At 40.5% G+C, this 14,044-nt stretch overlaps 2 protein-coding genes across 8 annotated transcripts in view; one reads left to right on the top strand and one right to left on the bottom strand.

Annotated features, from left to right (window-relative positions):
• Positions 1–393: 393 nt before the first annotated feature.
• On the bottom strand, positions 394–2,578 carry LOC105569901 (protein LSM12 homolog). Its single transcript, XM_012026734.1, has 3 exons — positions 2,380–2,578; positions 1,190–1,566; positions 394–786 (listed from the first exon to the last, which is right to left on the bottom strand). The coding sequence occupies exons 1-3, from the start codon at positions 2,498–2,500 to the stop codon at positions 697–699; spliced, it is 588 nt and encodes a 195-aa protein (XP_011882124.1). The 5' UTR covers positions 2,501–2,578; the 3' UTR covers positions 394–696.
• Positions 2,579–4,370: 1,792 nt separating this feature from the next.
• The window catches only part of LOC105569900 (pyroglutamylated RFamide peptide receptor-like), a 102,267-nt gene continuing 92,593 nt past the window's right edge, over positions 4,371–14,044 (top strand). For 3 of the 7 annotated variants that reach the window (XM_012026732.1, XM_012026731.1, XM_012026733.1), the window contains exon 1: positions 4,535–4,898. The gene's annotated coding sequence lies outside the window, so the exon portion shown is untranslated. Of the gene's footprint in view, positions 4,505–4,533; positions 4,899–14,044 lie in introns of those variants that run through there. The other 4 variants (XR_001009549.1, XR_001009546.1, XR_001009548.1 and 1 more) reach the window with 2 other exon arrangements.

Below are 14,044 nucleotides of genomic sequence, written 5' to 3'. Positions count from 1 at the left end.
GTCAATATATGTACTACCAGGGTTCGCAATGCGCTCTAGACATTGGCAATTGTGCGTTTTATCTTACTTTCGCACGACGCGCTCGCCTTCGGATCTCGAAAGTTATGTTTTGAAAGCTCGGACCGTTTCATACGGATTTAAATCGAGTACACCGCGTCTCGTGGACGCGAGGGCTTTTGTATAGAAAGGGGGAATTGAATCGCGCCGAGATTCGCTCGCTGACGACAGACAAACCGACCTTGAACTAAACTACAGCTCGCACTTCGGTGCCGTTGGTACACATCGCGTACGAATGTAACGCCGGTAATGTTGACGGATACGTGACAGCTTCAGTTGGTCGGCCAATTTGCTTTTCCGTGGTTTCTTTTCTCGTTTTAGGCTGGTGACTAATAATTTTATGAATTGTACGTCTGATTGTATTTATAAAATGCTGCACATACGATACTGTTAACAATACTCGAATTAAAGTCGATGTGAAATTTCTGTGTCGAATCTGCGCTCTTGTTGTCTTTCTTTCCATTTGAACAAACGACTGGCTTGAAGATGTGCCGATTATCCGCGATAGGCTTATCTAAATTATTTCTTTGTAGTCGGGCTATTTCGATATTCTGTTAATTCTTCCTTCTTATTTCTTGTCACTGGAACTTGTTCAAAAATATGCTAGTGACCTTGATGACGTAGTGCCTTGGTGGACTCTTATTGCAGTTCGCCGCCTTTTTGTGTTGGTTGTTGTTGTTGATCCCGTTGTTGCTGTGCTTGTAATGTATCCTTAATGTGTTTCTCAACCTACGAGAGACAATCGGAATGCGTGAATGCAAGACAATGTAAATGCAATAAAAATAAATTAATTAGAAACGATCGTACGTGTCTTATCTAAATATTTTTCTTACTTTGATACTTTGCATTTAGATCTTTTTGTCCTTTATCTAGCAACAAAATTGTCAGAGATAAAAATGCTAATTCAATTAGAAATATTTAATTTCTTCAGAAAGGTTTCAATTGTAAAGGTCATCTTCATCGGAACGTTACAAGTGATTGAATTTGAGTTTTAATGTTAAAGTACCCATTGAAGGTGGTTTTTAAATTTACAGCGCTTACTTTTCTAAACTCGCCAGTTTAGAAGAAACACCCATGTCGACACGATTGCATACAAGACTGCCCGATTCAAACTTTCTGCATTAATACGTACCACTTTTTTTACATGTCTATATGCACCAGATTCTGCATTTCCATGAACATTGTCCACTTTGTACGGCGGTCTAATAGTGACATTATTAAATACAACAATATTCGCTCCATTCCACGTAATATCTTGAATAGTTTTTGAGATAGCGATAAAGAGCTTCTGTCCCTCTGGAGATACTCCGGCCTGCAGAGCCATTACCAGTCTCCTCTTCTCGTCGATCTGATTACGGACTCGTGTGTTTAGCCTTTGCAAATTAAGGCTCTGTGGTGGTTCGCTGGTAGTAGGACTAACTTCCCGCGTCACTTGAACGTTGGACACGAGGGATAAATTCACTATATGTATATCATTTAACGAGGGTCTCCCACTTGACGATGGTGATTCTAACAAGTTGGAGTTAAGGAAAACCATCTTTTTGGATACACAACGGGCAAGTTCGACATTAACAATTAAATCTCGGTAAATTTTTGTGAATTTCAGTAACCGGCTACGAGAGGACAGCTCGGAAACTTGAGTTCCAGAGTACCAAGGCATTACTGGAACATCTAGTTCCGTAAATATGTTCCGCGATTGTTACAATTCGTATCACGGGACCGCGAATTTTCTATTTACCAATAGAAGGATGCTCCGGTATACGTTAAGACGTTCAATGTCGCTAAACCTAACGGTAACCGGTGCCACATCACCGAAACATCCGATCGAAAGTCGTACAAAGACGAGATAACCGGTGCACCAGTGAACGTGATAAACGCCATTGTCGACGGCAAACGCGCGATTGTGCGCTCCCAAGATCGAGCGAGACTCACGGAAGAATCGGGCGAATTGCGAGCACCACGTCAACGCTACGATACGCGAGATGCAGCCGACAACGAAACGTGCATGCACGGTGGGAACGGACAGGCGGGCAGGTAGGCCAGCATGGTTGACGGTGGAAGAAAACTAACCTGAATCGCGCGCCCGAGTCACCACGTTCGCGTTTGGACGCATTGTGAGACGCGAACGTAGCGAGCGTAACATCGAGATCGCGGCGCCGGGCCACCGGGAAGCCTCGCGTCGACACGCGGCACAGGACGCCGTCGCCGCGACGCCTGTTATTTACACTGCGTCCTCGCGCGACGGGAGCACACGCGGGCCCGCCGCCATCGTCGTTGCCGCCGCCACCAACAATCGGCGCCGCTTTCTCGAGAAAAGGATACTTAGTATCAGCATTTTGGTCTGTGGATCGAACGCCAACACCTCACCCTCTATCTCCTTCTCATGGCAGGTTTTACAGAGCACCGTGCTGCCGATGCTAAACCAGTCGCTGGCTCCGGCCATTTTTCACTACCGACGGGCTCGCGATCGCGACGCGCCGTCCCTCTCGCGGCCTGTGGACGTCGTACTGCGTGGAGGCGCTGCGTGACGTTCACGACGGCCATAGAGTGCTGTTAGACGGAGAGCTTAATCGGGTTTAATAACAGCCGTAGTTAAGGAGCTGGCGAATCGCAATCGTTTCACTCTTCTGAGAAATTGTCGTGATTGGCCAGTTTGTAACTATGGACGTTATTAAACCCCCATTACCCCTGGTCTACAATCTTGCTTCAAGTAAAGCCTATCACACAATGCCAGGCAACAGGCAACAGGAACAGGGAATAGAATTTCTGACGCGTTGGATTGGTTGGTAGAAAATTTCTGACGAATCCAACGCGTCAAAAATTCTATTCTCTATTCCTATTGCTTGTTGCCTGGCATTGTGTGATAGGCTTAAGCTGTAAGCCCGGGTCTACAATAGGTGTAGTAAGCCTTAAACCGTAAGAAATTGACCAATCACAGTCTGAAGTGAGGAGAATAATCGCTTGTGATTGATCAATTTCTTACGGCTTAAGGCTTACTACATCTATTGTAAACCCGGGCTAAGGCTGGGTCTACATAGGATGTAGTTAGTCGTCTCGGAAGAAATTGACCAATCACAGTCTATTATTCTCCTTACGAGAGAAGAATAATGAACTGTGATTGGTCAATTTTTTCCGACACGACTTACGACGTCCAATGTAGATCCAGCCTAAGCCGGGTCTACAATAGGTGTAGTAAGCCTTAAGCCGTAAGAAATTGATCAATCACAAGCGACTATTCTCCTCACTTCAGACTGTGATTGGTCAATTTCTTACGGCTTAAGGCTTACAGCTCACTTAAAGCAAGATTGTGGACCAGGGGCTCGATTCTTGAATTTGTTCGAAGTAGAATTCTGCTCTTACAGAAAAGTTGCAAGTTGATTGGCTACTTGGCTTTTAACCAATCGACTTTCAACTTTTCTGTCAGAGAATATAGAATTTTCGTATACGTTTCTTCCTCGAATGAATTCAAGAATCGAACCCCTGGGGATTATGCGGGGTCTACAATGAGAGTCGCAGAGTCACAGTCGTAAGAATAATCGACTATGATTGGTCAATTCCGTCAGGCACATAATAAAAAAAAACTACGGATTGAGGGAGGTCCCAGGTTCGAATTCTGGCTGGGGTAATATTTTTCGCAATAAGAATTTTAATTGCCAGACACGGTCAATAAAACTGATGTTATTAATTTGTTAATTACTTCTGGCGACTTAAGAATATTCTTACTAGTTGCTTATATAAAAAATTCTAGAAAGGATATATACTTTCTCTGTGCTTCTGAAAAGTGTTCCAATTTGTATAAAAAATTTGGAAATGTTTGGTTTTAAAAAATTCTGAGGAAAATTTTTACCAGGGAAAAGTCCATGCTATTTTTTAAAAATAAAGTAGTATTTTAGATAAATAAGAATTTAAAATGTAACCAATCACATGCGTTGGTTCAAGTGTCACCTGTCCGTGTGTCGTGCGTGCAATGGTATTTATAGATGTCGGAACACATTCGCGATCGATCACCGACAAATGAGACAGACGAGTCTTTAACCAATGTTTATAAATTATACTTTAAATTCTTATATACTTCAAATAAGTTAAAATATTGCTTTATTTAAAAAAAATGCACTTTCATTGCTCAATTTTTACGAACTTCCGTGCTGCAATCTTATTATCCTCGAATTTCGGGATACCCTGTATGTAATATTAATGTTGCGTAAAGCCCGTATCAGACTACGGATTGAGATTGTAATCAGATTGAAATTTGACCAATCACAGTAATGTATACTTATCTCAAGTTTAGTAACTTTTACTCCGATTGGTCAAATTTCAATCTAATCCCAATCTCAATCCGTGGTCTGATACGGGCTTCACTGTTAGTTGGTATTTAATGAGGACTACTCGGTACTTTCGACACGGGCCACGGGTTTCGAGTGAAATAGAAGAAACGAAGGAATCGACGGTAAAGAATACCATAAGTACGCGAGACTTTTCACGGTTTTTCCTCGGGCGTCTTCGGGCGCGCCCGCCGGCGCTCGGCTTGGCGGGCAGTTCGTCCGTTTCGCGCGGCGCGCTCTGTTTTCAGTTTACAATCGGCGTCTAGATGAGTCGTGTCACCCAGCTCGCGGCCGGGCCGATTTTCTCGCGCGACACGCGGAAGTGAATCCAACCCCCGTTGCCCGAGCATCACGCACTCGACAAGACAGTGGGCGCGAGGCCGGGACGTCGCCGCCGGACTCGCGAATCGCGCTTGAGGCCGTCGAACGCCGTGAGGTTGGCCGCGCGAATCCTCCAACGGCCGAATCGAGTGACAGTGCGCCGACAGTGAAGCAGCGACTTGGACCGGAAGCGCGAAGGTACCTCGGCTTCTTCTTCCAATCGAATTCGGTCGCGTTTCACCCGCCGGACGCGCTTGGCTCTAATTAATACGCGAGTTAACTCTTTATTGCGCATTTATCAGCGTACTTTCGTGCGCCCCGAAATTATATAATGACGCGACGCGACGCGACGCGACGCGACGCGACGCCGTCGTTCGTGATGAATGAAGCATTTGTGACGGACGACGCGACGATTGGTGCTACGATAATAATATCGTCTCAAGCAGAAGAAGAAGTCATTTAAGAAATTACGACGATATATTTAACGCTTTTAACGAAGCATAATTGCATTTTTTACGACTATATTTTAGCTTTCGAGAAAACGTAAATCACTTGTGTACATGCAAGATGATTGAAATCCCGCAGATATTATGTTGCATGAATTCGTAAATATCTTGATTTTCGAGACGTTGATATCCTGATATATTTTCCATTTGCAAGATACAATAAAATAAAAGTTCAAAAATACAAACCTCACAAAATATCGCACCTTTTCATACAAATCGTATTCGTGTAATAGCATCGATTTCGTTCAAAAGAACACTCTGTGTCCATTAATTATCACTCATTATTGCCATACTTAAGTCCTGCATACAATTATGAGTATCGCGGAAATAATCTGATACGAGAGTTGAAACAATCGCGAACGATGTTAAACGGCTAAATTTCGTAATCGCGATTTGATCATTTTCTGCCGTGGTTCAAATGTGAACCTCGACAGTCATTACGATATAATTTTGACCTAACTACGATTTCTTGTTCTGCTTGGGACACGCGTGTTGATCGTTAGTGCCTCTTTTATTCGCGACATTCACATCGGATCAAAATGAACTTTCGCTCGGGACTTGTCCCCCCCCCCCATTTCCGAAACTTTCCTCTTCGCAGCCTCGTACATTTTTTCGCGAACTTTCCGTCCCCTTCAGATTAACGGAACTTAATTTTCACCGCTGTGTCACTCCACGACGGACGCGGCGTTTCATCGCGTTTACACTCTCGTTTCGTCGAATCTTCGTATCATGCGTACCTGTTGATTCCTGATTGCGCAAATCACCCAAAGATTTTCCACATTCCTCCCAAGTGGCCCGCGTTCGCGAACACTTACCTGCAATTCGCGCCGTAACTCCCGTAATGGGCGCAATATACATAATTAACGTGCGCCTGTCTCAAGCTTCTCTCAACGAATCCAGTGCTCTCGCCCGTGATTACGAAAATTAAAGCACGTCTCTTTTGATTACAAAACAGATTTCTCGCGCTCTTACGCGTCAGCAGGAGTTTTCTCGTCATTTTAATGCGAATATTCTATCTGGATATTCTCGGCGTGTCTTTCTGGAAATCTTTCTCTCGTTAGCAAAATTTCCGGTGAAGACAACTTCGTCACGGATTGCAGGGTGGTGGGAAGTCCAGGTTCGAAAAATCTTAACTGACTAACCGTTCACAATGATTTTAATATGTTTATTGACATTATTTACTAGCAAAAATGAATTACCAATTTAAAAGTTCGCGGATTTACTAGTTTAACAAAAGCTGTGCTTTAGAATAGACAATTAATACTTAGAACTTAGAATAGTTAAATAACTGGCGCGCAGTTTACCGAGGTGGAAAAAGTATAGAAAATTTGCACAAAAGTATTATTAAAGAGAAGGCTTTTTTTTGCAAATTCTTTACAGTGATTTCAAACGTGTTGCACATCAAAATCCAAAATCGTTTATCGATTTAAAGTGGGGACACATCGATTTTGATGAGTGTTGCATATGTTGTTCTTCAGCTCAAAATAAGGGACACGTATTTTCTTTCTACGTGCCCATACGCACTTTTAGGTGGTGAAATAGCCCTTTGAAGAAAATTTTATTTTCTCTATCGGGGGCAAATATTGACGAAAGTGTGAAAAAAAATTTTTTAATGAACGTTGGACAGTTTCAATAGTAAATACTTTAAAACTGCGAGCAAAGAGTTTTTAATTTTTTCCCTTTCAAAATACCCCCACCACTCCACATTTTTAATTACAATTTTGAAAATTTTTTAGCACCAAATTAAAACTTATTTTACTACGATTTCAACCGTATGTGAGAAATATAATTATTCGTAAATTGGTGGAGGGAAAGAAGGTCAATGCGAGCCAAACGCAGGTGTCCGTGCGAAAATGTCCGATATGGAATTTTTTATTGAATTTGTAAATTAATCATCGAACGTTTCGGTCCATTTTCGGGCCATCCTCAGCGAGACTATATAGACACAAATATGTTCGATGATTAAATACGTTTGATGATTAATTTACGAATTTATTAAAAAGTTCGATATTGGACATTTTCGCACGAATACCTGCGTTTGGCTCGCATTGGCCTTTATCCCTCCACCAATTTGTTTATTGGGTGCCGTCTCTACTCTTTGGATTAACAATTATTCGTAGACAGAAATATTATTATCAGGCAAACAAGATCCAACCCGAGCGAAAGCGGTATCCTCTCCGATTTTTGTATCAAAGTCCTTCCGTCAGCTCGTACGCTTCGCGTTGCGAAATGATACGCGAGATTAACACAGGTCGCTTTTTCAGTGAGAAAATATTTGATCGCAGCACGGGTTGATTGCCAAACGGGTCGTTGTACGTTCATCCTCGCCGAACGTGTTTGCCTCCTCGCGAATTTAGCTCGCGCGGGGGAGAGATTCATTTTTTCCGGGGCAAAGTGCAGAGTCGCGGGCCGACAGCAGAAGTGTATCCTCGTTTTGCGCGAGTCCACGTCCCGGAGTGAGCGCATCGAAGATTAATCGTGACAGCTGAATTTTATTGTGCGCGATCTGAATCGCAAACGTCTGAATTTGTGAAACGGGGGTTGAAACGCTTGAAACGCAGCGAGGTTCCCTCTCGCCGGTTATTTACCGTGGAAAATATAACGAAAGACGTGGAAGGATCCCGGTGGGGGAGGCCCGTGAATTGTGCGCGCGAAATTGTGGATGTGTATTTTTGCTTCGTACTTTTACGTCCGGACAAACGCTTCTGCGTTCCACCTACGAACGCCCGCGTCTCACTTCTTATTTGCATAACTCAATATTTTAACGGTAGCGAGATATCGCGAAAGAAAGAAAAAAAGCCGTTATCTGCAGCGAAGTATGGAGCTCCGAATAGCGCGCGCCGAGAAGAGGCACCTCGACGGTGAATAAATTCGGTAAACGTTAAATATGTGCTGTTGGAAAAGTTAAACGATCCGAGCGGAATGATCAATATTAAGCCCAAGAAATATTAAATATGTGCTCCTCAAAGGCGTTAAACGGTGCGATCCAATAAGTACCAAGTGGATAAACATCTCGGCAATCGAGAGAACTAGACCGTTCGTCGGGAATATCTATGAATATCAAACGCCTGCGAGCGGTAGAGCTGCTACTTAATCCCTCCTTGCTTTGTTCGAAATTCGAGAGCACTTTGGATCCGCTTCGTAAAGTTGAAAGGATTCTATCGCGATCATTCCGAGGCTCTCCGGCTCTCCCATTTAGCTCGCAGCTTCATTGTCGTTCCTTCCGTTCATCTTCGAGACGGTTGATTCACCTCTCGTCGCTGGTCTCTTAATAAAACGGGGCGCATTGTAGCCGCTTAATGAACTCGACAATTTCGCCAGTTTTTTTCCCCGTACCGCGCTGAAATTGCAACATCGCCCCAATTTCTTGCGGCCACTCGTTCCACCCTCAATTTCGCCGGATCGTCCGAGGAGACTTTTCACCTGCCGCCTCCGAGGACGGGCGTCGCGCGGTGAACCAAAAAAAAAACACGCCGCGAGAGTCGTTCGAATTGGCCCGGTGGATCAAATGGATTGGATTAAGTGGTTAATAACATTTATTTAGTAGGGACACGAATTGCCGGTGCGACATGGCAAACGGGTGTGATACATTGCGAGCTCACTCTCGACACGGCGTCGCGTCGCGGCGAGATGGTCAAGAATAGATCTAAGCATCCCTCATTCAGTTGGAGAATTCCCGAGTCTCCGTCATATTTCAATTACATTTTTAACCCGGGCCGTCTCTGAGCGACGAAGCGAGATAAAAGCGCCTCTTGAGAAACAATCTTTAACATCGATCTCATCCGGCTCGTCTCGTCGCGACATTTTCCACGGCAACATCAGGTGGTTATGGGCTATTTTCTGAAAAAGAAAGACATAAAAACTGTAAGTGAGGACAAGGATCATATAGTGCGCGATTCAAGTACATCGTTACGGGAGACGACAAATCATAATAATGTTACGCTCTTACACCGCCCGAGTCGCTAACTTGACCATATAATAAATTCCATGGGAGCTTTGTTACTGCAATTGTGCAGCCTTCAGCTTTGTTACGTTTTTGTTATTTTGTAACATTGTGTTCGATTAACAATACAAGTCCAAAAGTCTCCACCAAAGTTTCATCGATTGGAATTATTTTAATAATTGCCGTATTTATTCTATTAACTTAATATTTTATTAAATGAGTGTTCTTTATTGTGTTTTATGACCTTATTTTTGCTCATAAATTCATCGCAATACCTGTTATTTATATAATTTGGTGAAAATGAGCGACATTTAATTTGTTGTGATTTAGTAGTATTTTCCTCCCACATCTTTTTACGATTTTTTTTTATTATAATCGCTCGGGCCTCCTTTCTCTTGGATCACCTCCTTTTGAATATAATTCTTGTTCTATATCTTTCTTTATATATTTTTCTTTTATATATAATTTCTCTTTATATATAATATATCTCAATTTTTATTTAAATTCACTTTTCCAGCTTCTCTCGAGTAATATACAACAATATACAATACCGATTCCAAAACACCTTTTTTCCCCCGAAAATACAAGAGCCCGAGCCCAAAATAATTGTTTTATATATTACCGTAAAATTAAGTTGGTTACTTACTATCCCTATATACCTCTTTCTCATTTTTATTTTATCATCATTATTTAAATCCATTTTAATTAAATTTCAAACTTTACGTTCTATTCTATTGTATTGATTCTTATATTTCTTATATACCGTGTATTCAAATTGATTGATTTCTGGGAACAAGTTTTAGCTAACCTAGTTTATATTAGTCTATTTTTTTTACAGAATTCTATAAAGCAATATTGTCAAACTTGGCCGAGATTTTTCCATGGGTTTAGATATTAAAATTTATTAATTTGAAGATTTGAGATTTGGCTTTCCAACTCTAATGATTTCAGGAGGCAAAAGTTGGTTATCTAGATTAAAAGATAGCCTATATTTTTCGCAGAATCCTACTGAATAACTATGCCAAACCCGGTTCAGATCGGCCCATAGATATAGAATTGTATAAAGAACATACAGACAGAATTTCACTTTTATACATATAGACGTAATATCTTCAGACCTATTCGTATCGTATTACTATATTAAGATTAATCGAAATAGCCCGCGTTGAAACAGACTAAGCGACAAGAGACAGAGTTTTTAAAATTAATCGAATTAGTGCTTGCGAATAAACTCACAATTGTATAATTGTTAATACTGTCAACGCTGAAAAAAACGGCGGGGACAGATTTTAGATGCATTAGAAAATCGCTTCGGGAGAATTTAAATAAAATATGTATGCAACGTTTACATAAAACATGACTATGCATGACAAAAACAGTTTCGCGTTTGAAATAACAGCGCTCAGTTACGGTGAAAACCTTGAGAGAATACAGAGTGACTCTTTAGCGCTGAGCTCGTCAAAAATGATTCAATAAAAATCACCTTCATCAAGCAACATTAACAGACGATAATTATTACGAGTCGCGGGAAAGTCTTGTTTAAAAATCCACTTAGTACGAAATAACATGTTTCCCCTCTCAAAATTTTTCGCCCAGCTGAAAGAAAATCGATACGCAAATATTCAATCTCCGTTTTGAGAAGATCGTCCGTTCAATTTCACGGAATAAATTTATTCTGTCCCGATTTGTCTCTTAATTCATTAATTTCAGCGCAGAGATTGACAGATATTGACAGCAGACAGATTTCCATCGCTTATAAAAAACCTCTTCGTCTTCTCGGTTCGATTCTTTCTTCTTTTTCTCAATTTCCGCCTTCTCTTCTTCCTCTCTTATTTTTCTACTCGTTCTGTCGATAGACGCGTGTGCGACGAGGCTTCGTGCTAATCCCATAAATAAGTGCACGAGCTTACATGGGGCACGTGATACTTGCTCGCTGATATAAGATCGACTTACAGCTATAGGTGCAATACACTCGACAAGGCCGACAGGAAGTGAAATTAGGGCAAACGAAAGATACTCCCCGGCGTGTCGTTTTCGATCTCGTGGTAAGGGACGTACAGGAAGGTCTCGTCTGGAAATTGATCCTCCATTTTTGTTGCGAGTGTACGTTGTTGCGTGCGGAATCGCCTTCAAGGCATAGATTTTTAAAGGAACTTGATAGAATTTATGTGTAAATTTTTTAATACACGGAGAGCATTTTCTTTTGTAATTTATCGTAAAAATTGTGTAATCGTGGGACAATACGGCAATTCGAAGAATTTTATGAGAGTTTTTTGAAATTTTATCATACATATATTTTACTAAATTAAATTAGTACGTATATTAAATTAGTACGTATATACTAAATTAAATTAGTAGTATATTTTATTAGTCTAATGTATAACTCTCTCTCTTTCAGAAAACTCTCACAAAGCTCTTCAAAATGCCATGTTTCGCCACGATTACACAATTTTCAGGACAAATGTTAAGAGAAAATTCTGTCCGTGTAATACATTTTTTCCATGGGATTATTAATATTATTATTATCGTAACACGTTTATGTGTTATGTCGACGATATAAAAAGATAACTTTTTAATTTATTTACATATTTTATTGTATTTAACGCGCAATTATACGTATTTATTTTATTTTGTAATAACTATTTTTCACTCGTTTCTCACATTCACTAATTCTCATGATAAGTAATTTTATTTTAAAAACTATTATTTTAGTAAACTTTAATTACGTTCCACGTTCCATGTAGAATCAAAATCTTCTTTCTTTCAAAAAGAATAATTAACTTTCCGAATCTTTTTCTTAGACCGTTTATTTAGAAAATAAACAGTCCCTGTACCGTACTGTTTTTACACATTCATAGCAGTAACAAGTTTGCTGAATAAATTATCAGAAATTTCGTATTTCTTAACGATAACTTTAATTGTTTGAAAGAAACTTGGACTTTGTCTGCAGTTAGTTCGAAAGTTGTCACACTTATGATAGTGTATTCCTAGGGTTTGGTCCATTATAGAACTAAAGTCGTTTTTACTCTTCTCAAAACTTGTCTACACGTGACAGGCAATTTTCCAAGTTATTTTAAGACTACCTGTATAACCGTCAACGGTAATCGTCAACGGTATTTTTATAATTTCCACGAGACTGGCGCGCGCGTAGTTTTATTTATAATAAGAAAATGTATGTAACAAACGGTACTCGAGCAAAATAAAAAGTCATTTGAAAGTCAAAATGATATTCGCTGAGAGAACGCAAATCGCTTGTGCATGCGAAATGATTAAAAATCTTGTATCTATTATAGATTATTATATTTGACGAAAATATTTGATTTTTTAAAGCCTGTCCTGAGAGAGAGAGAGAGAGAGAGAGAGAGAGAGAGAGAGATATTTTTTATTTACAAGAAATAAAATAAAAATTCAAGAATGCAAATCTTACAAAATATTGACTACTGTACTTTATCAAATCATATTTTTATTATAATAGTATCACTTTTGTTATAAAAAGGACATTTTCTATTCATTATTAGTCATTGTTACCATATTTAAGTCCGAGCGTATAATTATGGGTATCGGAAATAGCCCGATAATGAGTTCAAATGATCGCGAACCACGTTAAACAGCATCTCTGAACTTCGATATTCATAATTCGGTGAATTTTCTATCATGATCAAAATACAACTTTTGATGGCATTGCGGTGTCATTTTGATGTCATTTTGACTTAATCATGACTTCTTGCTCTGCTTGGATAATTTAATAATCGGCAACAATGAGATATAGATACGTAGAGATGATGCGTGCACGATGATAAAATGGCAACAACGAGATACCTGGGGATGATGCATTCTTATTATTAGGTAGCTTGTTAGGGCTGACATTTACAAATAATCTGAAGACGCAAACCTGAATATCGAGCGAATATATGTATAAGGCAAGATATTCAAGATATCGAAAACCCGTGTTCCACGCGCGGGTGAGGCTGGCCCGCAGTTACCATTTTTAGCATCTTTGCATCCAAAGTACGTCCTTTCTACGTCGGCATTGACTCGCTCTTAGCGGGTCGCTCTCCTCGAAGCAAATAAAATTAGCATTTTGGGAAGTGGCTGGCCACTTGAAGTGTCTTACCCCTCTTCCCCGTTGTTAAAAGGGAATCGATTGTATTGTTTTCGGAGAAGTAGTTACAGGTGCTCGCACGCGATACCGCAGTTCCGTGTTCACGCGTCTCTCGCGTCCTATAAATATAAATTTATGTCGGACACGTGCTATTCGTTTGGCGGCATAAATCACGATGCTGCTGACATTATCGTGGGTATCGCGCGAGTGACGATCAGGTGGCGATGAGCGAAGCTTATCTGGTCCGCTGCCGCCGGATGTGGATGGAATCCCACGCGACATAAATTGCAAATCGCACGGGAATGGAAAAACGTAACCGTGAGATATCATTGAATCGGCGCAGGAAAGACGCGTGGATCAATTTACATGCAAATCCTTTCTCTTTTTGCGCGCGGTTTTTCAATCTGTTTTGCCGCAGGACTTTGATAAGCTGCCGTTGCGTCTCGTAACAGTTGACTGATGCAAATTTCTCGAATAACTGCTAAAATAGACATTTACATAGGGATTTCTTTCCCGCGGTTGAATTATAGCTCGACTTTATAGCGGCCGTGACTACAAAGCGATTTATACAGCGATTTTCTTCTGTTTCGTAACATCGGTCATTCGTATATCCGTGATTAAAAAAATGTAAAAAGTACTCGAATACTGAAATTTAAGAGAGCGCGATATTTCGTTTACATGTTCGAGAATTGACGTTGCAACTTTAAACATAAAAAAATATGGCAGGATAATTTTCGTGGTACGGATAAAAATATCTAACGCGTATTAGCATTGGAACTCTGGGAAAAAAGAA

This window comes from Vollenhovia emeryi, unplaced genomic scaffold (assembly GCF_000949405.1).
Source record: "Vollenhovia emeryi isolate VEMERY1.0 unplaced genomic scaffold, V.emery_V1.0 DF939122.1, whole genome shotgun sequence".
Classification (NCBI taxonomy): Eukaryota; Metazoa; Arthropoda; class Insecta; order Hymenoptera; family Formicidae; genus Vollenhovia; species Vollenhovia emeryi.
The sequence above is the reverse complement of the archived record's forward strand: the minus strand, read 5'-3'. Positions and strand labels throughout refer to the sequence as shown.

Bases quoted from the DNA above. Each gene is read 5' to 3' on its own strand.
- LOC105569901 (XM_012026734.1), bottom strand. From the start codon at position 2,500: ATGGCCGGAGCCAGCGACTGGTTTAGCATCGGCAGCACGGTGCTCTGT. The intron at 1,567-2,379 runs GTATCCTTTTCT...CCAACTTGTTAG, and splicing joins GACCAAAATGCTGATACTAA to AATCACCATCGTCAAGTGGG. The intron at 787-1,189 runs GTACGTATTAAT...TGTCTCTCGTAG, and splicing joins ATAGACATGTAAAAAAAGTG to GTTGAGAAACACATTAAGGA.